General features: G+C 25.9%; 1 protein-coding gene and 1 long non-coding RNA gene across 2 annotated transcripts; one reads left to right on the top strand and one right to left on the bottom strand.

The window, feature by feature from the left end:
• Window positions 1-5,962: 5,962 nt before the first annotated feature.
• On the bottom strand, window positions 5,963-8,157 carry LOC103504439 (uncharacterized). Its single transcript, XM_051081481.1, has 4 exons — window positions 7,971-8,157; window positions 7,645-7,836; window positions 6,926-7,090; window positions 5,963-6,454 (listed from the first exon to the last, which is right to left on the bottom strand). The coding sequence occupies exons 1-4, from the start codon at window positions 7,974-7,976 to the stop codon at window positions 6,401-6,403; spliced, it is 417 nt and encodes a 138-aa protein (XP_050937438.1). The 5' UTR covers window positions 7,977-8,157; the 3' UTR covers window positions 5,963-6,400.
• A 13,905-nt stretch (window positions 8,158-22,062) lies between these two features.
• On the top strand, window positions 22,063-23,024 carry LOC103489717 (uncharacterized). Its single transcript, XR_007821755.1, has 2 exons — window positions 22,063-22,482; window positions 22,820-23,024. It is a non-coding gene; the product is annotated as an uncharacterized LOC103489717 (long non-coding RNA).
• The last annotated feature ends 2,970 nt before the right edge of the window (window positions 23,025-25,994 follow it).

Consider the following 25,994-nt stretch of genomic DNA (forward strand, 5'->3'; position numbering starts at 1 on the left):
CATAGAAATTAAATCCTAACATAATATAATATAAAAGGGAGAAGAAGGAAACTGAAAATCTTGGAATACAATGGTGACATAACATAGGTGCTGAAAATGACTAATAAAAGGGCAAAATCTTTTACTTGTCTACATATATATAAATATATATACACACATATATACATACACATATATATTGGTTTTGCAAATACAAAATATAATATTCAAATAAAGACAACCGAAAAACCAAAAAGAATCCAAACAAGCAATTATAATTACTTCTTAATTTACTTTTACCGATAATATTAATTTCCATTGAATTGAGCATTGTTAACTTGTTTAAAAATCATAAATGATTGTTTATTAGTTTAAATATTCTAAAGTATTTTTAGTAATATTCATCAACTATATGTTTCATCGAAAATTTTATAAAATTAGGACCTCAAAATTTTTTGATTTGGGAGGTTTTACTTGTGTTTTAAATTATTCAATCTTTTTTTTAAAACAAATTTATATTTTAATTTTTGAAATTGAAGTAAGATGTAAAAATTAGCCAAGTGAGATCCAAACATAAAATTATCCATAAACATATTTAAACTTTTCTTTTGAAAAAAAACACATAATCATATTCCTTTTCTCCTTTGGATTTTTGTTGTTGGGTTTTTTTTTTTTTTTTCTTTACAGCTTTACTTTTTGTTTTTCTTAGTCCCAAAAAAAATGAGTAGACAAAAGGGAAGAATATACTGTTTTTGTGAGAAAACCCCAAAAGGAATAAGAGAAAGTGACAAATGAGAAAAAGGAAACAAACAAAGAGGATTGGAATTATCATTTTAAAATATGCAAAAAAAAAAAAAAAAAAAAAAAAAAAAACCATGGACTCTCAACACCAAAAGACAAATTATAATAATTAATATGTTCTTGAAAAATATGCCCAAATGACAAAAACCAAAGCCCCAATTACATTGTACAATCTTTACTAAAAACAAATTTTGCTTTACTTACTTTCAATTTCGAGACCATATTTGAAATTAAATTCTCTCTTTTTCATGTCTTTCAAATAAATTATTTTCTCCCATAAATAACAAAGGTTTATTTTCACAGTGTCTGTATCGTAGATTATTTGATTCTCTTATTCGAAAAAAGCATTTAAAGAACACAAAGGTGAAAAGAAGAAAAAGAAAATGACCATTTATGAACTTCATTCCTACTGTTTCTTTCTTTGTCGTGTAACCAATTTCTAAAAAATAATTACAATCATATGTAAATATGTTTCTTCTTTTTTTTTTTTTTGTTAAGGTTAAAATGTTATGCTCACTTTGAAGTTTATTATATTTTAATTTTATTTTCAATCGTTCTAAATTCAGTTTACTGTAACTTCAATTAAACTTAGTTTTAAAGTCCATCTGAATCGACTTAATAAAAAAAAATGTTTTTCAACAAATTCATTTTTGTTTAAATTAATTTTTCTAAAGATTGTTTAAAATACACCTTAAAATTTATATTGAGTGGCTTCCAAACACTTTTATTTTTTAAAAAATAATTTATTTTTAAAATTAAAAATTTGAGAGTGTAATTCAAACAAACCATTAGTCTCTTCTGGCTAACTTTCAATAAAACTAATTATATAATAATAATAGCTTTCATAAAATATATATATATATATATATATATATATAAACAAATTTTAAAAATTTAGAGTGAAAAAACTATAAGTTAAAAAATATTTAAAAAAAAAAAAAAAAAACAATAAAGTAGATAAGAGACTAAAATGATATAATAATATTTTTATTTGTAAACAAAAAACTACCTCTACGCGTGCGTGTGTGTTATAAATAATATATAGGGTGATTCCAACAAGAAACTTACAAATAGAGATATCCCCCCAAAGACACACTACTGGGTTCTAAAAATAATATACATATTCTTTTCTTCTCTTTTTTTTGTTTTTTTTTTTTTATCAATTTAAAATCCCAAAAGAAAATTATTATTTTATAAAAAAGAAAAAAGAAAAAAGAAAAAAGAAAAAAGAAAAAAGAAGAGGTGTAGTATTGAGTGCAATTATGGTCATGTGAAAGTTTTTTATTGAGATTAAAAAGTGGTATAGGTGCATCATCATTATATGTGAAAAATGTTGAATTGATTAATGGTGAAATGTAATGATATCAAACCAAGAAAGGAGTTTAAAAAGTGTTGGTCCCACTTTGAAATTAAACACATATATCCCACTTTCTTTATTAAAGAGAATGCATATATGAACAACAAAACCCAATAATTTACACATTAACATTTCAACAGCATAAATTTGGGTTTTGGCATGTGAAAGTTTTTATAAGATTAAAAATATTCAATGATTAATATTAATGTGTAACAAACATAATGATGCTGAAGAAGAAAGACATGAAAAAGGAGGAAGAAGAAGAGCAACAAAGTCAAACTGTATAGGGTTGGTTTGGCCCCACCCCTATTTGAATGAAATTAAGGGTTTAGTTCATTCATTCCATTCTTTATCCAACAACAACAACAACAACAACAAACCAACAACCATCCCTCAATAATACAACTCTTCAAATTCTTAATTATATCATTATTGCTAATTTCCCTTTTACTATATATCTAAATCTTTCATACCTTAATCAATTAACTCATCTTCAAATTAATTATAATTAAAACTCATATTCAAAACATATACACAAGATCGATCTCACATCTAAATATGAGATGGCATCCCTAATAAAATAAATGGTTTCAAAAAACTTAAAATAGTTGATAACTACTAACCATACACCACTTTTTTATGACTCAGTTATAAGAAATTATGTTTGGACATGGAGCAATCATATATTGGACAAACCCCTAAAAATGTTCTTAAGAAACATGCGAGTTACAACAAAATATGTTAAAAATCATATGTGGCCGGCGTGTCTATAGAGAATGTTCATATATAATCTTCACTCTTAAAAGTAGTTCAAGATAAGTAAGGATGACATCTCGAGATTAGAGGAGCATTATGAAATTATAAAGTGTATGAATTAAAATTTCAAATGTTGGTCTAAATTTTGAACCAATATTAGTATTAAAGAATGCATATGCACACATAATGAAACTATAAGGGAGGCATGTGATTCATTGGGTTCCGATTAATAATATTTTTGCATCAATTTCAATTCCCAAGAAAGGTTTTTATAAGATTCAAAAGTTTATGTTGTGAGTGCATTATCATTGTTATGTGAAAGATTTAAGAAGATTACAAAGTCAATTAAACACATCATGATTGTATAGAAATATTGAATTGATTAATGAGTAATGTAATGATGACAAAATAAAAGGAAAGGAAAAACAAAAGGCAACAAAGGAAGAGAGAAAAAAAAAAAAAAAAAAAACTAAAAAAAGGGTCAATGTAGGTTGCTCATATAATTCTTTATATTAATATAATCAATTAAGCAAGTTCAAATTAATAGTTTGTATAAGCTTGATGTAATCCAATGCATGTAATCCATTTATTGAAAAGGAAAAATAATAATAAATAGCATAATAAAACAATGACTAAAATGGAAAGTTTGGTAACTATGATCCGAAGATAAAGTAAAAGTTAATCTTTACGGTTTAATAGAATTTCGTTAATAGTTGCTATGGATCGATAAAAGTTTCATTAAATATAATCTCTATTTGTTAGATTTTTTTTTTTTTTTTTTGGTAAGTATAGTTTATCAAATTATAAAAACTATTTACGAAATTCCTTCAAATCATAGGGATTAGACTAAACTCTAATTTTTAAAATCATATAAACTAAACTCTAGCTTTCTTTTATACCATGTAGATCAAATTTACGATTTAACTTCAAAAAAAAGATAATTAAAATTAAAAAAGAAAGGCTATTTATATATATATAAAAAAGAAAAGGGTTTTTATTAGATTCAAAAGAGAGTTTGAGTGGATGATGTTTATAATATATGAAAGTTTTGATAGGATTGAAGTAGATGTTGAATTGATTAATGTGTAATGTAATGATGGCAAAAGAAGAAAGACATAAAAAGGAAAGAGGGTGAAGAAGAAAAAACTAACAAAAGTCAAAATGTAGGTTTGGTCCCAAAATTTAAGAAAAAAAAAAGAAAAAGAAAAAGTGTTTGATAGATTCCCCATTTTGAGGAAGAAGAAGAAGAAGAAGAAGAAGAGAGTTTCGTACTCCCAAATCTCACAAACTCACAATAATAACCCTTTTTTGGCTCTCACTTCTCCTTTTCAAACCCAAATCTCTCTTCTTCATCATCCATACATTTCTTCACTTTTTCTCACTATAATTTCAACATCTTTTCCCTTTTCTCTTTCATATTTTTTTTAATACCAATTCAATAAAAAAAAATTTGCTTCCTTTGTTTTTCTTAGAATAGTTCTATTATGTATATTAAATTAATAGGGATGAGTATGATAGACCGTAAAACCTAACTAACCAATGAAAATCGATCAAGCCAAAGGTGGTCAGTCAGTTTTCAAGTCGACAACATTTTTTTTTTAATTTTTGAAAGCTTAAATGGATCGATCGACCAAAACGGTCAGTCTGTACTCCTTCATGGTCGAGGTTGGTTTGGTCGAAAAATCGACTCTAATCGACCCATGCTCACCCTATGTACTATGGTTTTAGATAATCTTTTCATATGTTGAGGATAACTCGGTCTTTTGATTATATTATATATAAATATAATTATTCTTATTATAAAAACTGTAATGTGTGGAGATCAAACTTCAAACCTCTAAGGAGGAAGGTAATGTTAATTATTGTTTAGTTAAGCTCGCTTTGATTATAAATATAATTAAGTTGGCAAGCTTTGAATTTTCAAATTAAACTATAAGTACAGTCCTTGCAAATTTTTCGAATTTCTAATTAAACTCGTGCCTACTAAATATTTGAACTTTCAATTAGATATCTATTAACTATTTGAACTTTCAATTATATGTCTATTAGATTCTTTAAGTTTTACGATGTTAATTAAACTTATGAACCTTCATTTTGCATGTTGATGGGTTCCTGATCGACATATTAAACATTTTTTAAAAGTTATGGATGTATTAAAAGAAAAATTAAAATATTAGTGTTATTTGAGTCAAAATTCAATTTTATATCTAATAGTTTCTTCTTCTTTTTTTTTTTTTTTTTTTTTTTTTTTGTGGAAAAATCCATTAATACTTGGGTAAGCATTTTAATTTTAATCTTCTAATACGTTCACTCTAAGTATCGTTAAAAAGTTTGCTCTTGTACATTTAGTGAATTATATAAAAACATATATATCTTATATGAAATTGATAAAGTGTTTTCTAATAGAAAAAACACATTGAAGATGTATTAGAGTTAATTTATCGTTGAAATTTCTTTAACTTTGGGAATATTATTAGAGTTAATTTCAAAACTTGTTTTTTTTTTTTTTATTTAATTTTAATGAAATTAGTGAGTTTATGTGAAGATTTTTACAGTGTTTTCTTTTCTAAATTAGTTGGTAAATCATTGATTTAGAGATAAATGAAAAATTTATGATTTAAATATTTTTCTCATTTTTTTTTTAGAAAAGAAATAGCCAAAACTGTCAAAAAGCAATTTATTAGGTTTGGTTTTTGAATTTCGCACAAGACATCCGTTTTCTAGCATAAATATCTTTGGTTTTAATTTTAGTTGGCTACTTGAAAAGTACACTATAAATGTTAATAATATGATAAAATAAAAAAAATATATATAATTATAATGTTAAAAATTTGATAAAGTTAATAAAAGAAGAAAAAAAAAATAGTTTTAGGATTTATACAGTACTCTCATAATAGTTGTATTTTGTAAAGTTCACCCATAATTAATTTGAATGCCATTAAACTCATCTTATGTATAAAAGTGGTTAAAAGTAAAAATAAAAATGAATGACATCATTAATAATTGAAAGGATAGAGAGGTGAGAAGTAATTAAGCATTTTCTGGATAGGTCCAAATGAGAACCAATAATGAAAATGAAATGGAAGGCCCAATAAAGTTGGTGGTCTTTTACTTTCAAATATAGAATATATTCATTACACATCCAAACCCTAAATAAATTAAACATAGTAACCAAATGGGAGAACCCTTGTACAAATAATTCTCCCCTCTAATTCTTTTTTTTAAAAAAAAAAACACACACACTCTCAAAAATACAAATTAAAAATTAACACCTCTCTATGATAATTCATTCTTTTTTTTTTTTTTTGGTGATAAATATATATATATATATATATATATATATATATGATCATGAATTTGATAACCAAACATCCCAAAAGATTATGTACTATTTGGCCTCTCTGTCTCTTTCTTTGATGAGAAAAAATATACATTCATTTCATTGTCCCATTAATTTCATCTTCATCTTCATCTTCTTTTATCCTTCATTCTTCTTCTTCTTCTTCATTAAATCAAACAAGTTGGCACAAAGCAATTTGTTATGTAGCTCAGCCCTCTTTTCTGCATAAATATAAATATATATAAACAAAAAAAAAAAAACCATTTTTAAATATACATAACCCATAACCAAAATTTAACAAGAAGTTAGATTTTCAATTTTTGTATCTTTTTTGTTTTTTTCTTTCTAGATTTATGTTTAATAGATAAATTTAAACAAATTCTAATGACACCCAAAACTTACCATCATCTTTCTAGTAGAGTTTTATAAACAAAAATTGATGATCATTTACATAAAATTCCAGATCTATTATTAAATATTTTCAATAATTTTACCATTTATAATAATTATATATAAAAAAAAAAGTCTAGTAATAAAGACACACAGAAACAATACAAAGTTATATATATATACAGGAACATTTGTGAAAGGAATAAATAACTAAGGTGACAATCGAAACTAAGAAATACGATATTAAAAATCATAAAAAAAAAAAAAAAGAAAGAAAAAGAAAAGGGGAAAAGTGAAAAGACCTTTTTGGACTTGGCAGCAAGGAGGTCAGGGGAAATTTTATACAAATCTTCATCAACTGGCTTTGGTATTGCCATTGGCTTTGTTGAATAATGATGAACCATTCCATTACCTGGGCTTCCCCAGTTTTCCTTCTTTGATTGCTTCCCCTGTCTGTCACGCTTCCTCTGCATCACCCGCCACCCACTTTTACTTCATTTTTCAAAAAAGAAAAAAAAAAAAAAACTCTTTTTTTCTTTTTGCTTTCTATTTATTATTATTAGAATGAATTAATTAAATAAATGAAGTGTCACGTGACTATCACGTACTTATTTTTCTTCCTTTTCTTGTACATTGAAAGTTAAAAAGAAAGTTAAAAAGAAAGTTATGAGCATGCTTAATGTAAGAGGAAGCATGTGGATCCACTCATTATCCTCACTTTTCTTTTTTTTCCTTTCCTTTCCTTTCTTCTTTTCTTTTTCAAAAGTAAATAACATTAATAAAACCATTCTATTTAATCTTTAATCATTTTTTTTTTATGCTTCTATCATTCAATATCTATGTATTTTAACATTTTCAAATAAATAAACATAATGTACTTGTCAAATATAATTAATATATACATATATATATATATATATATATATAATATTATTCGAAAGTAATGTTATTTATTAACTAATTTAAAAGAAAAATAAAAACAATGGTATTCAAATGAGAGTTGATGAAAAGAGGAACGCACCCTGGGGCGAGGGACGACGATCATCGCGGGGGTAACGACGTCATTTTCGTAGAGATCGCCGGCGACGTAGAGATCGGTGTCGTGAGGGAAACCCGCGATTCTAGAAGATTCGAAGCAGTGGGAGAAAGGGAGATGGTCGTTCCATTCCCAGTTACCGAAGCTGGGAATGTAGTTTCTCCGGTAGTAGTAATCCTATATGCAACCAAAAAAAAAACATGCACAATAAAAACATGAACTAAAAAAGAAGAAGAAGAAGAAGAAGAAGAAGAAGAAGAAGAAGAGGAGGAGGAGAAATGAGGGTTGGTTAATTGAGATCGATGAGATACCTCCATTGAAGAAGAAGCAGGAGGAGGAGGAGGTTGGGTTTGTAAATTGGAGAGAGAGCGTGTGAGGAATAGAATCGTGGGGGTTGAAATTGAAAGAGAAGAGGGGTTGGGGGTTATTTATAGAAAAATGGTAAAGAAGAAGAAGAAAATGGGGGGTTTTGGGTTTTGGGAGAAGAAGTTAGAAGACACAATGACAGAGGAGTAATGGAAGAGAAAGAAAGGGACAGAAATTGGGTTGCTTTTTCCAAAAAAAAAAAAAAAAAAAAAAAAAAAAGGCATTCCTTTAACTTTTTTTCAACAATTTTTTTTTTTGGGAAAAAGAGAAACTAAGAAAGAAAAAAAAAAAAAAACAAAAACACACACAATGTATATTCTACTATATTCTTTATTTGTGTTGTTTATGATTCTCATTTTTCACCTTTTATTTTTCTTCTTTGGACTTTTGTGTATATGATGGCCTTGAGGCTTTTAGTAAAATGTCAGGGTAAATTTTGTTCCGTAAAAATTAGCTTTGGAATGGGAATAAGTGTTTCGCAAATCTCAAATTCAAACAGGAAGGAAGGAAGGAGTCGTTAGAGTGTTTGCTGAATAAATATTCAACTTTCCTTTTCTTTTGTAATTATTTTCTTCTTTTATTTTTATTTTTCAAAATTTTTAATCCTTTAAAAAATTAATCCAAAATTGTAAAAAAATAGTGGAGCATTTTTAATTACTGAAAAATAAAAATTAAAACTATTTACAAAACATTGAAAAAAAAAATCTATCTCATTATCTTTAATATATATTTTTTTTTTATATTTTGTAAATAATTTTAATATTTTTCTATTTACATGAATTCTCTCCTTTAAGTTATCTTGTTTTAAATAGGACCAAAATAGATCTTCTAATAAATTTTTTATATATAATTTATAATTTTAAATATTTGTTTAGAAGGATATACATTGCTTATTAAATTTCAAATATTCAAAAAGTAGTTTTACTTTAAGAAAATCAATATGATATTATATTTTTTGATCCGGGAAATAGATTTGAATAAATGTAAAAACAAATAAGTATTTTAAGGAGGAATGGTTCCAAAATAACATAATTTAAACTATTTACAACATATATCAAAAAAATTCAAATGAGTTAATTTTTTTTTTAGATGATTTTACTATAATAGGTAAATAGTTTCAATTTTTTTACTTGAGCTGAAAATGCTTTAAAATAAATTTTAGTTTTAAATAAAAAGAATTAAAATTTTTACGAAAATTGACTTAGCAATAACAATTAATAATTCTCATGTGAGAGAATACAATACATAGACTCAAAGCAACTTTAAACCTAATCTTAAACTGTATTAAAGGCCAACCCTAGAGTGTAAGTATTTAATTAGAAAAACATGATATTAAGTTTAAAAGTTATGTTTAAGAAATTGAAAACTAAAAATTGAGAATTTATTTATAAAAGAAGTATTATTTATAATATATATATATATATATATATATATATATATATATATATATATATATAGAGAGAGAGAGAGAGAGAGAGAGAGAGAGAGAGAGAGAGAGAGAGAGAGAGAGAGAGAGAGAGAGAGAGAGAGATTCAGAAGCAGAGTAAAGAGAGTATTAATTTGGAAGCAGTGAGAGTGGCAGAGGGTAGGGCAGGGAAAACAGCAAAGGATGTGATGAAAAAGTAGTTTTTACAAACCCCACCTGCTCTCTATTTTTACAAACACACCACCAAATTACCCTTTCCTCTACTTTTACAACTTACCAAAACAAAAATAAATAATGAATGCGATAAACTTGTAATTGAAGTAAAAAAAAAAGAAAAGGGGGGGTTGAAGAAGAGTGAAGTGAGAATAAGAATTAAAAACAGAATGAGGTGGGAAAAGGGCGTTTCTGACAAAACAAACAGAGACTTGGGGAAGAAGTCAAAATAGGTGTTGCAGTTTCTGAGAGCTAATGTCAGTGTGCAGCTCATAACCATACCCTTCCCTCTGCCCTAAACCCCCTTTTCTTTGAATCGTTTCTCCTAACATTCAACTCTCCCCCACTTTCCTCCTTCTAACACCTAAATTTTGCATTTCTAACTTCTATCTTCTAACTTTCAAACATTTTAACTCAATTCTCTTTTCCCTCAACTTAAAAACGGCTAATTTGGAAATAGTGTGATTTTAAAATTTTAATTCACCTTCTCATGTTACAGTATATATTAAATAATGTTTTATATTTATTAAACTCTAATTATCCTCCCGTGGTTATGTCTCACTTTCTCACAATCAAATCAAGATTTGAATTTTATGTATTGCAATTATTTTTATTCCAAATATCAAGTTTCTTCTTAAATTGTCACAAAATATATTTTATTTCAAACATCATTAATTTTCTTTTCTCAAATATTAAATATCTTTCCAAATTTTAATAATTTTATTTTTCCAAATGTCAATTTTATTAACAAATTTCAATAATGTCATAAAATGGAGATAATTTATTAATAAGAGAAAAAAAAAACCTAACTAAGATAAAATTTCAATAATGACTTTGTTTTCGATATGCATCTCGTGAATAATATATTGTGAATCCCAAATGACTTGTCTCAAGTCTTACAAAGAAAAGATCAAAACATTGTGAATGCAACCAATTTAGTCAATGTTTGTTAAGGTAAACTGCAAACAATGAGAGAATCTGGTCGGGATTCATTATTGGAAAGAGTTTCTAATTTCTCCAATAGTCATAACATTGAAGTTCTTACAATGGATGCTGTTTTTAGTTCGAGGATGAAAAAGTCGAAAATCTCAACCAATTACAAATTTGCATCATTATCGTGTTGAAGTATTCTATGTTGATGCAACTTCAAGAGTTTAATAATCGTTTTACTAAATCAAGTACTGAATTGCTTATCTGTATGGCTTGTTTGAATCAGAGTAATTAATTTGTTGCTTTTGATAAACAAAAACTTAGTCACCTTGCTCAGTTGTATCCAAGAGACTTTTCAGCTATTGAACTCTCTATGCTTGAGGATCAACTTCAAAATTACATTATTGATATGCGTTCCGAGTTTGTTGAACTAAAAAGCATTGGTAATCTTGTAGTGAAAATTGTTGTTACAAAAAGAGATAAGGTCTACTCGGTTGCTCACATTGACATTGATTTTACCGGTTGCAACAGTTACGATAGAGAGAACACTTTCTGCTATGAATATTGTGAAGACTCGACTGTGCAATCGAATGAGAAATCAATGGATGAATGATTGTCTTATAACTTATATTGAGAAGAATTTATTAAATAAATTAGATAATAAACTTATCATGGATCGATTTCAAAACATGAAAATTCATAGAGAACACTTGTAATACGTATTAAATTAATTAATCTTTGACGTTATTAATATTCTTTTACATTTTTTTAGTGTCTTTATTATATAGTGTTCCTATACAAAATTTATGGATCTGCCACTAGATAGAAAGGATAGTTTTAAAAATCACTCTCTTTGTTTTTCAAATTATCCCTTATAGATTGTACTATCACATTTTTAGAATGTATTTTGTTCGATTGGTGATGTCATAAATAGGTTACTTAGCGACAACTAGAGCTACTCCTTAGGCTCTTAGAATGTACATGCTTGTTTTAAGTGGAAGTTGATTTTCTTATTCTTGGAAGCTTAGGGTTGGGAAATCCAATTGTGTTATTAGGGTTCTTGCTTTGTTGATTACTTTGGTGATCTTCTACATCGTGGGTCTATTCTTAGTTTCGTGCAAAAGTGATTTTGTTATCCACGACTCGGTTACAAATGCTTGAAATTTTGATTTTTCGACCATCTGACTTGAAGATCATCTTCTTTGGATAGATTATACCATTCATTTTGTTTTTAAGTTTTCGTAGTTATTGTTGTATTAAAAAAGCAATAATAAGTTGATAACAACTTTGATTTTCTTTTATTTGAATTTTTAAGATTAAGAGTTAATCATGACATTTTACAAAAAGACATCTATAAAATAGATAAATAAATAAACAAAATTGGAGTTAAGAAGAAAAAATTCTTATAGATAGAAAAAAAAATTAAAACTATTTAAAAAAAGAGAATTTTATGAATAGAATTTTTTTAAAAACTATTTACAAAATATAGCAAAAAAAAAACTAAAATATATGAAAGAAAATCTGATAAATTTTGTTATTTTCGTAAATAGTTCTAAATTTTATGGAGTATCTTAAAATGTCTCCTAAAAAAAATGTAAATAGCTTATAAAGAATTTTATAGTTTTCACTGTATTTCTTTTTTTTTTTTCGCCATAAAATGTAAAAAAAAAAAGTTGTATTTAATATATGTTATTAATACAATATTTTGACATAAAAGGAAACAATTTTCCATTTCAAAAGATGAGTTGAAATTGTGGTGGAAGAGCAATTAAGGATATTTTATATATATAAACATTCAATCAATACAATCACTAAATCCTTTTCCATTATTTCAATAAACTTTCATAAATAGCAACTCCAAAATTAAGAAGAAAAAAAATAGAAAATAAAAAATCATAATAGCCTAGATAAAGTAGCAACTTTCCTTTTTTTTAAAAAAAATCACAATTCTGTAATTATTAAAAAAAAAAAAAGTATAAATGTAAGGTTGTATAATGATAGTAATATATTTGTTGAATGTAGGTACAATAATTGTTTGGATCATTAATATCCAACAAAAATTTGATTTAGATTAGGATATCTTAGATTGTTGATTTAGATCTCAATTGTCTTGTAATTGTAGTACTCATCAATTATAGTATCTTCTATTCCTTTTTTTTAGTAATTATTAGTATAATATTTCATTTTAATTATGTTCCATCTCCAATCAATGGATTTCCTTTTTACCTTCTCTTTTTCCATAGTATATGAAAATGTGGGTCACCTTCATTCATTCATTCATTCATTCATTCATTCATTATTATTATTATTATTATTGGACACAGACTTCATACTACATACCACATTCAATTTTAAAATCTCAATTTTTTGTTTTGATTTTATGAATTTCTATCTGACATTTTATACAACTCTATTAATATCTATTCTTAAAATTTGCTGTATTTTATCTCTATTTTCTATATTTTTGGTATTTACAATGATTTTGAAAAAAAAAAAATTTGTAAAAACTTTTTTGAGAGACAAAAATTTGAGAGGATAAGAAGGCCAAGATGACAATTTTTTTTTTTTTTTTTTTTTGTTGTTTTTTTACATCTATCTCATAACCAATTCACAGATACAACCATGAGTTATTAACATGTGAATGAGAATAAGAAGAGGTAGAATAGGGAGAAACTCAATAGTCAATACAATCTAAGAACCATTATTTTTTTTTATAACATTCTTATTATTTAGGATGCAATCCAATTATCTTTTTTAAAAGGTAAAGGAATTAGTTGGTTTTAAATATATTCAAAGTTTTAAGTCGGGAGGAATTAACAATTTTATCTTTTTTTTTTTAAAAAAAAATACTTGTGCTTTTTAAAATTTCAAAACTAAAATCTAAAAGCAATGAAAACACAAAAACTATTGTTTTCAAAATTTACAATTTATAGATCACTTAATTCAAAATTACCTATCAAATAAACCATTAGTTTTCAAAATATAAGTTACTAAAACAAGTTAAGTATAAAGACCAAAACTACAAACGTGCAAAGTTTCCTACCTGTGATTCGATAATGCTTTTCAAAATCAATACTCCTTATAACTCATCGTAGAAAAAAAAGTAGAACTATTTGCTTTTATGTTCAAAACATTGTTCAATATATATATATATATGTATATGTTTGACATTCGTATAATTGTATATTTAAAAGATATAATACTGTGAACCAAATAATAATAGTTGGGTTCGAAAATTGTATTTAAAGTTATTCATAGCATTGGAATCTTATTGAATCAAAGATACCTTTTTTCTTTAATTTTATAAAAAACAAAAAAGTAGAAGAGTTATCAAATGTCAACATAATAATATTATTTGACAATACAAAAGTAAATCTAACGAATGCTTTTGAATATTATTTATTGGAAATTATTTTTTTTTTTTTTAAAAAAATAATAATCTACTCCATCACCTTTAATTATAAAACAATATATGCAATTATAATTATAATTAATTAGACTTGTGGTGGAAGAATCGTTAAGACATCTCTTTAAAATCCAATCAATACAGTCCTTAAACCCTTTTCCATTATTTCAACCAACTTTAATAATATCTCACATGAAAGTTCATCCACAAATAGTTGAAAGTTGAATTATATCTATCATTTAAAATTAAAATTATTAAATAACTTCCTTTCAATTAATATAATATTTTACAACCAAACAAATAAATAATTTCTATTTTTTTTTTAAAAAAAAAAGAAGTTAGAAATCATACCATCAACTTTTCACAAATATTTCAAGAATTAAAACTAATGTTAGATTAGAAATACATACATTAAAATATTAGATGAAAATTTGAAATATAGGATCATCAATCACGATCTAATTAAAATCAAAATAATGATACGTACCATCGTGTTTATATAGATTTTCAATTTTCTTTCAAAATATTAACGGGTGTTTATGTAGGTTGTTTTGAAACACGTAGAGTTGAGATCAATTGCATAAAAATTTCGGAAATATTACGAATATTTTGTAAATAAAATACCCTAAAATGTAAATATAAATTAGATATATGATATATTTTTTTATCCTAATAATAATAGTAATCCAACCAATATTTTTTTTTCAAGGAAAATTATTCACTTGTAATTATAGCTTTCTTCTTAATATTTATATAACTATTTTTTAGTATAATTTGTAATATCTTTTTTTTTTTTTTTTTTTAAATTAGAGTATAATGTTTTAATTTAAATTATGTTTGATCTACAATTAAATGATTGTTTGGTTTCATAATAGTATAAGTATATGTAAAAGAAGAAAAAAAAGTGGCTCTCTCCATTATTGAGTGGACTAAGAAGTCTTTTTTTTGTGGCTTTAATTCTTTTATCATCCCTTCCATTTTGTTCTTAACTATATGATTATTTCAAAATTCTCTTCATGACATAATTGATTATCTTTTTTTTTTTTACTTTTTCTTTTTTTTTTATATCTAATTCATTTTTCTATTTGATAATTCAACTCCTTCTATTTTTACTATTAATTAATAATTGAGAATTTAGCTATATATAACATGAAAAAAAAGTATAAAACAAGAATTAAAACATATAAAAATAAATATTCAAAAGTTCCATGATGTAATATAAATAATAAATCTTTTAATGTAACATTAACAAAACCACAATAAACTCTAAATCAAGAAATCATAGATTTGAGACTCCCTACCCCTTTTTTAACAAAGATAATAATAATAATAATAATAAAATAAAATGATTATCAAACCAACTTAAATATATCTTTTAACTTTTAACTATTTTAAAAAATACTTTTTTATTATCATTACTCTTAATTCACTCATTCTTTTTAAGTATCTCCAAAGTTTCTCCAATAAGCTTCATAAAACATTATTGATATTTTATTCAATGATGAAAAATAGTTGAAATAAGTAGCCAACATCAGACTATATAATATAAATGAATGCTAACTTAGAAATTATGATATTTTACTTTTAATGATAAGTTATCATACAAAAGTATAGTTCACTCTACAAGAAAATGAAACAAAATAGTGTAATTCCATCCCATGCTTCTATAAGATTTTGGCCTCACTCTTCTAATTAATAATATATATTACGAATTTAATTCGCTCATTTGGTCTTTGGTCTTTCTTAATATACGATTATATGTGTTTGAAATGTCGATATCAACTTATTGAAATTTTAATTATATGAAAATGTTGATCAAAAGATGATTGATAAAATGCAGATTTCAATATATATTTTTAAAAGTTTTTAATAGTGAAAAATTAACAAATAGATGTGTTTGTATTTATAGTATGAACTTTTTTTTAATGGTACAATCACAATAATGTCAATTCATTATTTATGGGGATGTCAAACTTATTAAAATACGAGAATTTCGATATAAATGTCTTTGACATAAATTTGGTTCCATGTCAATAACTTTGTGGCTAAATAGATTTTAAGATTTAGAAAAGATATCATAGATTCTTCAATATTTTACGCCAATAGGATGTGAAAGATAATGAATTTGAATCTATTATAATTCTTTTAAATTGATTAATAAGATTTAGATTTTTAAAAATCTAAAAATTGAAGGTAACGTGGTGGGATATATTTATAATCAGTATTCTTTTATAAATTGTGAAAATGTTTAGAATATGATTTTTGATGGAAAATAATATTATTGTTTGGAACTAAATTTAAAATTTAGAAATAAAAGCATTGAAACTGCCAAAAACTAAAATATTAATTATACATAAGACCAAAATATATAGTTGAACATTTTCAACTTGGCTTTGGCTTATTTGTAAGTGAAGATAAAATGTAGATGTGAATGACTCACTATATTATATAATATAGTATAAATAATAAGATAAAGGCATGAATTTTAGTAATTAAACAAAAGCTGTTTTTATTAGGGCCTAAGAAAATATTAAAAAAAAAAAAAAGAAAAGAAAAACACAGACACACACACACACATGAGTGGGCTTAGAGAACATGGTGTTTTGTGCTGTTGTTTTGGGAGAGGGCATCCTTTGATTAAATTTTAGTTACTAAAATTTATATAATATAAAGTAATAAAACCATAGGTTAGATTTTTTAATTTATTTTTTAATGGGGGCTCTATAACAACAATTCTGACATTAATTCTTATATACATATATACATATATAATAATAATAATAATAATAATAATAATAATAATAATATTGGTCCTTCTACAAGTCAACAGTTTTAAGGACAGTTTTGGGGAAAAACAAAAGCTGCATTTTTTAACAAAACCATTCATTAAGGGTTAAGCTTGTAGGGAGGGTCCCCTCCTCTCCTCTTCCCTTTAGAAATAAAAGAAAAGGTTAATAAGCTAACCCCTATCATCTATTACTCCTTGTTTTTTTTTGCCTTAAAATTGTGTGGTTGTCCTTTTCCTTTGGGATTTTTATTCAATATTTAGCTTTTCTTTCACCTCCTTCTCCTTTCTTCTTCTTCTTCTTCTTTTTTTTTTATTATTCTCTTCCTTCACATTCACTTTTCTTTTCCCTTCTTCTTCTTCTTTCATTGTCTTCAATTGCACTATACACAAACTATAGGAATTTATCTAACATAGGATTGCTACACGCTAAACACACTTAACTTTGGAGTTATTAGGAATGAGTCACAAAAAAGAAAATTTAATCTTTTTAGTATAAGTTGTAATTAACTTTTAATTTCTTTTAAGTCTTTCTTTACCATACATTTATATTATCACTACCCCTCCTATTTATAATATACTCCACCTAAATTAAAAGTGTTACACATGCTTTGAATAAAAAACCCTTTATGGACTATTATTAAGAAAAAATTTAACCTTCAAAACTATAGAAACTAATTCTAATTTTCTCCAAAATATGATTTACAATTTTATAATTTAATTTATATTCTGTGTTAGGAAATTCATGCAACCAAATCAACAAATATTCATTTGATGGATTTATTATCAAACTTTTTTAATATTGTGATCAAAATTTTGAAATTTTAAAATTGTAAATGAGAAATAATGCTCTTTTTTTTTTTTTTTTAAATTATCACATATATTTTGATATTTTCTATTAAAAAAAGATTCAAAACATTAGAAACATCACATACAATTCTAAATATATTATGGTGTAATAATAAAAATGTTGATGTAAAGGCTGTTGAAACCATGATTATTGGTACTGTTCATTAGTCATAATGTCACATTGGACGATCATTTGGGGTTAAATTTGAGCTTTTAGGAAAGCTTTTCTGAGACAAAGAAATTACTTCTATTGGTTGCGGCCACGTCAAAGTTGAAGATTCAAAATATGTGATTTTGGGTTATTTATTAAATTTGTATTTTAGAAATTGTGTCTTACCATCTCTACCTCTTACATCTCTTCTAATAAGGCTCTCTTTGACAAAAACAAAAAGAAGAGTTAAGATTAACCATATACACAATATATCTCCATCTTCATACACTTTGATTAATCTAGATTTCCTCATTTTCTTAATAAATTTAGCTATTCTGTTTTTAAAGTTGGGCACTCTTCTTTTTGGGCCAGAGGGTCTATTTTTGGTGGGTTTGCAGGCCGATTTGGGCCAGAGTGGGCTCATGGGTCTTCCCAACTTAAAGAAAATAAATAAATAAATAAATAAATAAAGATCTATAGAAAAACAACTCATTTTACTATCCAATTTTAATCTTACCACATCCGCCGCCTGCAATTTATCCAATTTCTCTACTAATTCCGGTACATCCTCCGTCGAAAAGTTATCGAATTTCTTCACCAATTCCATCCAATTTCATCCTTCATCTCCTTATATTTCGTCCATCACCAATTTTGATTCCGTTATTCACATAATCTCAATTTATTTCGTCCTTTCGTTCTCCTCATGCATTCGGTTAATTGTCTTCCTTAATTCATTATATTTTTTGTACTCCATTAAATCGTAATATTCCTAGAACGTTTAACGTTATATTCCGAAATATTTGTTTTAGATATATACCACTTCATATATATAATAATGCATATATTTATTACATACAGTTCTTAAGGAATTTCAATTGTCTGTTATGTGAATTAGTTTATATATACTCCTTCATATATATCATAATGCATATAAATTGAGATACAGTAACTGATTAATATGATGTATGTGTTCTGTTATTTTTTAAATATATACCCCTACATATATACAATAATATACAGTAATTAACATACAGTAATTGAAGAATATGATATGTGTGTTATGTTTTTTTAGATATATATCCCTTCTAATTTACGATAATATATATATATATATATATATATGGACATCTAGTAACCGTAGAATATCATATGTTTTCTTCAAGTAAGCCCGATTCTGTCACCGAAAAATCGCAACATTCTTTCAATTCAGGTACATTCAGTTTCCTTATTCACGTAATCTTATTTCCTCCATCACTGATTCTGATTTCGTTCTTCATCGATTCTCAATTTATTTCCTTTTTCTGTTATCCTCATACTTTCGTTTAATTGTCTTTCTCAATTCCTCATATTTTTCCTTACTCCATTACATCGTAGATTTCCTAAAACGTTTTAAACTTTGATTCCGTAATATTGCATTTAGATATATACCTATCCACACGAGATTTTAGAAGAAATTTAATTCGTGGAATTAAATTTTGTATATCGATTGATATACTGGATACAATCTCTAATATTTACTCTTTTGATTCTTTCTCTCACATACAATTTAAACTTAGAACCTTTTTATCTTTGATTTTCAGGAAGTTGTAGTTGTAAGTCAATTCGAGCTTCAATCTTTTGGAGTTCAAGAAAAGTTTGATCTTTCAAGTCTTTGATCTTTTAGAAGGATGATCTTGAGGTTGATAATAACTTGTACATCTTGAGAGTCTTTAAAAGTTTTAAATTTTCAATTCTTCAGAGCTTTAATTCTTCCTTTTAACTCAAAGATCTTCAAAATGAATGAGAAGGTCTCTATTTATAGAGAATCTCTATGGGCTTTAGGTGGGCTTGGACCCATTTGATTGTTGGGCTTGGGCTTAGGCTTGGACCCATCTGCTTGTTGGTTTGGGCTTGGGCCCATCTGCTTCTTGGACCCATTTTTCTTCACAGGCTTGGGCTCGAACCCATTCGCTTGGTGGGCTCGGGCTCGAGCTCGGGTCCACTTGTTTGCGTAGGCTCGAGTCCATTATTTCTTTAACCCAATTTTTCTTTAGGGGTTTAAACTAGATTGGATATGAGAAAACTTAACTACCCAAATCCAATCAAATTATAATCATCACAATTTTGCTGTGATGTCGTGGCATGATTTAATTAGCCAAAATTTCTTGTTCAACAATACCACTTGATAAATATATGTTGACATACAGTTTTTAAAAAAATGATATATCAATTTTGTTATTTAGTGTATATATACACCTTCATATATACAACAATACATATAAATTGACATACATTTACCGAAAAATAGGATATGTTAAATTGCTTTATGAATAGTATATATGAAATAATACATTATATATTTTATGAATGAAATGTTGTATTTTCAATTTGTTAAATTGAGTAAGAAAAAAATTACAGAACATGAGAAAAAAATGTGTATGTATTATTGAATATATGCAATAGTATATATGTAACAAATCACAAAACATAAATGTATTATTCGGTAGCATATGTGAAAAATCAAACTAAGAGGAACATTACCAGAATATATGCTACAAAACGGAAGAAGAAAGTACAAATTTGTGAAAGAAAAAAAATATATGCTACGAAACGGAAGAATAAATAATATACGAAACAAAAAAATAAAATACTAATTATATCACAAAAAGCAAATTGGGAGGGAAGAAGGAATAACAAATTTTTTTTGTAACCGAAATCGAAGAAGAATGCCGGCATCGGAACTGATGATCGTGAGAAATTAACTTTTGGTTGGAGATAAAATTGAAAAAATTTATTTTTGAGGATAATTAAAAATATTATTATCATATAAGATAATAATTTATATCATATTTAAATTATTCTAAAGTTAATAAATATTACATTAATAAATACAAATATATATATATATATATATATATATATATATATATATATATATATATATTAATAATTAAGAAAGTTACGATTGATATAATAAATATGGTTGTTGATAATCAAGGAAAATATTGATCAAGATTAATGAAATTTGGATAATAAGGTCAATTCATCAATTCTTTTGTGAAAAATATTAGTCCATTTAAGACTTTTATGTAATATATTAAAGAGAAAGACCCCTTGTGTAATATCATATAGTAATTTAGGGTATGTTAGTTGAAACTCCAAAAATGAATCACCGAACATGATTAGTTTTGAATGGGAGAGTGAGTGAGAAATATTTGTAGATTCTTAAAGGAATACCCAAACATCCAAGAAAGAGGTTGCTGCATTTGGGGATGTGAACTAAGAAAGATATATATAAACATTATAACTTAATGAGAAGAAGTTCAGATGAGAAAAGCATGTAATGTTCCTTTAACCTCCAACAATACAAACAAAGCAGGCATATACATATACATATACATATACATATACAAACATGTCTCAAATGGTGTCAAACCATCCACTCCAAATGCTTGCTTGCTGCAAGTCTCAAGTTCCATGTCAAACCATACATGTGATCCTGGTTTGATCTCATGCTACTTTGACTTGAGGAAGTGGACCAAATGAATGCCTTTTAAGTTGAAATCTTTCAAATGAAAGAAAATATGGTTATTATGTGAACTTAATGATCCTAAAGTCCAACTAATTGGATTTGGATCTTACCAAATTTTTATGTCTAAGTTAAGCCTTTTTAAAGCCCAATTGGACTTGGGCTCAAATAATATTGGACCAAATATGTTTATTCGATCCAATGGTCATGACAACAACACGTCTGACATCATCATGAACCTATCATTTTTCCCACTTCTATATGCTGACACTGCCTCGGGCTTTTAGTTTTTCTATTTTCTTTTAAGATTTAGCTTACATTTTATTCCAAAAGTTTCTTCCCTTTGTTCTCTATTTTCCTTTTATGAATATTCATTCCCCTAAAACTGAAAAGGAATTTTTCTTAACAAAACAAACGTCCAAATGATTTCTTCATTTTGATCATATTTTTATCAATACGTCTATCTTTTTTCTAATATAACGAAAAAAGAAAATGATCTATTTTCTCTATCAATATCAAACATATGAACTATTGTTAAAACGTCCATAAAAAATAAAAAAATAAAGACGAAAAATGATTATTTTTTAAATTATCTCACCAACAACAACCAAAAGGCTATATAGGAAAGAAAAAAGAAATGAAATTGAATAATGGGATGCCCTCAACAAACCACATTCTTCCAAATCCAATTCACGAGAACTTAACTTGTGGCTCTTCTTTCTCCTCCTTTCTCTTTCAAAAACTCATATATAAACAAACACATATATATGTATATCAAAATTTCTAATCTCCCATCATATTCACATACAAACACAAACAATAACAAACCAAACTTTTCTACCTACTCACAATGGAGATGGCTTTAAAGGTGAAGATAACGGCGGTGGTGATATTGGTTGGCATAGCAGGAATATCCATAGTGATGGAAATGTGCGGCGTAGACGAGGAGGGTCTCACGGCATGTAAGCCGTGGGTAACGAAACCATGCCCGACCGAGATGCCACCGGCCACTTGTTGCAATAAGCTCTCCAATGCCGACTTTAGTTGCTTTTGCAAATATAAGAACTCAATGTTGCTATCCTCATTTGGGATTGATCCTGACCTTGCTCTTGCTTTGCCAGTTAAATGCAACATTACTAACACTCCAACTTGCTCTAGTTAAAGCTTGAGCAAAATAAATATTTATGAGGTTTGGATTTTGTTTATTTTAATTCTCCTAATTCTATTATGTATAATTATTTGAGTTTAGTTTTTTTTCTTTGAAAATTTTCAATCTCATTTTTTAACGGAAAGTTGAAGTTGTAGGATATTCTTTATGTTCCGTTTTGTTATATATATATACATTTTCTTGTTTACGTTTTTAGAAGAATAAAAGAATTTTGAAAATGAAAGTTAAAAATTGTTTTTTTTATTTTATTTTATTTTATTTTATTTTATTTTCTTTTATGAAAAATGGACTAAAACTTAAAATGTTTATATATATAAATATGTTTGTATTTGTTTGATTGTGTGTGTTGTTTGTGCAGTGTGTAAGTGGAAGTGGAAGTGGAAGTGGAATGGGAGAAGACCATCATATATTGGGCCTCACTTATCTTATGTTTAATTCTATTTCATTTCTTTTTCTACTTTTAAAAGAAAATGTAATTTTCTAATTTTCTAATTTTCTAATTTTATTTCCATCATTACATTTACTACGATGATGAATTGTAATGGTAATCGGTACTTTATCCACTTCATGCTTCACTATTCTAATTTTACTTTCTCAAATACAATTATTACTTTTTTTTTTTTTTTTTTTTTTACAATATACTTTGTTAAACATTAAACCTAATTTTTTTATGCCTCCATTCTGTTCACTTCCATGAAATAAATAATTAAAATATTTTTCTTCACTTAATTAAGGTATTATTTGGTTCAAATCTTTATTTTAAATTGAAAATGGATGTATTGGGCTTATTTGTACCATTTGGGCCCAACAGCATGGTGTTGAGAGCTGTTCCCTTACTCATGCTTTAATTTTTGGGCCCAACTAAAATAATATAATTTGGAAAACTGGCAAACCTAATTTTACATTACAAACATGGCAAAACCAATTAAAAATAAATAAATAAATAGAAATTGACAAAACTCATCATACTTCTAAACATATACCATCTAACCTAATTTCTAACCAATCAATACATTTTTCATCTCCAACCCTCCTATCTTTCACCTTCAAACTCAATATACATTTCTTCACAAACTCACCATTCCCATCTTAATACCATAAAAATCAGTTCCTTCATCTTCAACCTAACAATCTATTTACAAACAAAAATTTCATCTTCAACCCATTGAACTCCATATGTAATATGACATCATCAAACCAATCTCCAAACAATAACATTCTATCTTCAACATTTAGACATCAGCTTTCAGTTTAACATACAACATTTATAGAACTACAGAGTTACAAAATTTATTCTCAATAGTTTTTATCTAAAAAAAAAACATAAGATTTGATTATTTTCACCATTTGCATCCTCTTAAAATTATTAAATATATATATATATATTAAATAATTTGTTATTATTTATTTAATAATAATATATATATATATATATATATATATATATATATATATATACACATATAGAGATTTGGGTAATTTTATCCAAACACTATCGGCTATATTGTTGGGATAAAAAAGAGACTACCTAAATTCATTTAAAAACACTCTATTTTCCGTATAACTAAAATGGATGAAAGACAAGAAGACGGTGACAAATGCAGAGATAAGAGATAGGAAGATGATGACAAATACAAGAAGGAGTGATCAATTAAGAGCTTCAAGGGTGATTGGAAATAAGGCTAAAAATAACAATTCACACTTGTTAATATAACTAAATGTATGATATAAAAAACAAATCTTATATATGATAATTAATATGTTGTGGTATTTTAAAGATCATTTTAAAATATAACACAATATTGAAAGGAAAATCGTAAATCGTAGAAAAACCAAGTGTAATGAATGTTGTCTTTTAATGGTTTTTTGTGGAGTGCAAATAGTTTGTCAATTTTTTCTATTTTTGGAAAAAAAAATCATATATTGAAACTACTTACCAAATGTAGCAAATTTTATACAACTCCCTATAGTTTTTTAAGCTTTTTATTATATTTTGTAAATATAACTTTTAAAAATTGCAACTAGTGTCTAAGATTTGAAAATTCAAAAATACTACCCAAATAATTGATTTAAATATTTAAAATAACTATTAAATACCAAGATATGTGGAAAAAGTTACGATTGGAAATAATATCTTTTATTAGAAGTTGAAATCCTACTAAAATACATATTCAAGCATTTAATTATGGTTTCACAAATGAAAATATTGGATTAATTACATTGCATCGACGATGTAAGTATTTTAATATCTTAAAAAATTTAGTACACGTGATATCCATTCATTTTGCTATAATTTAGAGTAATTACACATTTTGCTATTTATCAAAATGAAACTTTAATTAGTGTTATATACTTGACTATCCCTTAATAGATATAATTTCAATTACAATTATTTGTTTCTTTGTAAAATTGATTTGAGTTTGTTGAAGATGTAAAAGAAATGAATTTGCTGAATAAATGAGAGGGGAAATTCTATCGAATTCAAGGAAAATCCTAGAAAAGGTCGATCTCAAGGAGAAGACCAAATGCGAAGCTTATTTGACATTTGACATAATTTTGAGAATTGTTATTTTTGGAATTTATGAACAAGGCTTATTGCATTAATCTCTTGTTCTTTACACTGGGACACTCGTATACCCACAAACACTATTATATTATCATTACTATTGATAACAAAACTTGAACTAAAATAGTAAAATGAAAAAACAAACAACAATATTATTATATGATTATTATTAGTTAGATTTGACAGAGTTACCAAGTTGACAAGGCTACTTAGAAATAAGAGTATGAATGGTTGAGTTAAGCTAACGTTGGAAGTTATAAATGTTTTATTGAAAAAGGTTTGATTGATTAAATTAATTGAGGATTAAAGTTAATTTGAGATTTTGGAGGGAAAAGTTGGTTTTGGTGGAATTGGATTTAATTGAGTATATATATATGGATATATATATATATATATGGATATATATATATATATGGATATATATATATATATATATATATATATATATATATATATATTTAATTAATTAATAATTTGAAAAAGTGAAGTTAATTATATTATGGACTATAATTATATTTGTTTAAAAAAGAAGATAATCCATGAGAAGAGAGATTGTTGATTTGGTTGGACGAAAAAGATATATATTTATTTAAAAGAGAATAATGGTTTAAATAAATATATATGTTTATTGTAGATTTTGGTGAGAGAAAAATAATAATAATAAAGAAGTATTATTATTATTATTAATGGTTATAAATGTCAAAGATTTTGTGCACTTAAGACATTTATTTAGGAAAGATAATGGGAATAAAGATATATGTATATCTTTGATATTATGTATATATATATACTAAAAGGAAAAGGAAAAGGTAATAATAATAATAAATATTATTGTTATTATTTGAGTCTATAAATAGCATTGGAATGCTTAAGTTGGAAGTAAAGGAAAAAGAAAAAGGTTCTTCATCTTCTTTTTCTTTGGAAGCTTGAGAATTTAAAGTGATGAATTTTTCCATCAAGGATAAGA

Source organism: Cucumis melo, chromosome 1, assembly GCF_025177605.1.
Source record: "Cucumis melo cultivar AY chromosome 1, USDA_Cmelo_AY_1.0, whole genome shotgun sequence".
Taxonomy (NCBI): domain Eukaryota; kingdom Viridiplantae; phylum Streptophyta; class Magnoliopsida; order Cucurbitales; family Cucurbitaceae; genus Cucumis; species Cucumis melo.

Excerpts from the sequence above, each read along its gene's own strand:
- LOC103504439 (XM_051081481.1), bottom strand. Across the intron at positions 7,091-7,644 it reads TCGTCGTCCCTCGCCCCAGG|AGGAAGCGTGACAGACAGGG; the intron begins GTGCGTTCCTCT and ends CGGGTGATGCAG. Across the intron at positions 6,455-6,925 it reads TTGCTGCCAAGTCCAAAAAG|AAAAGAGGGCTGAGCTACAT; the intron begins GTCTTTTCACTT and ends ATATTTATGCAG.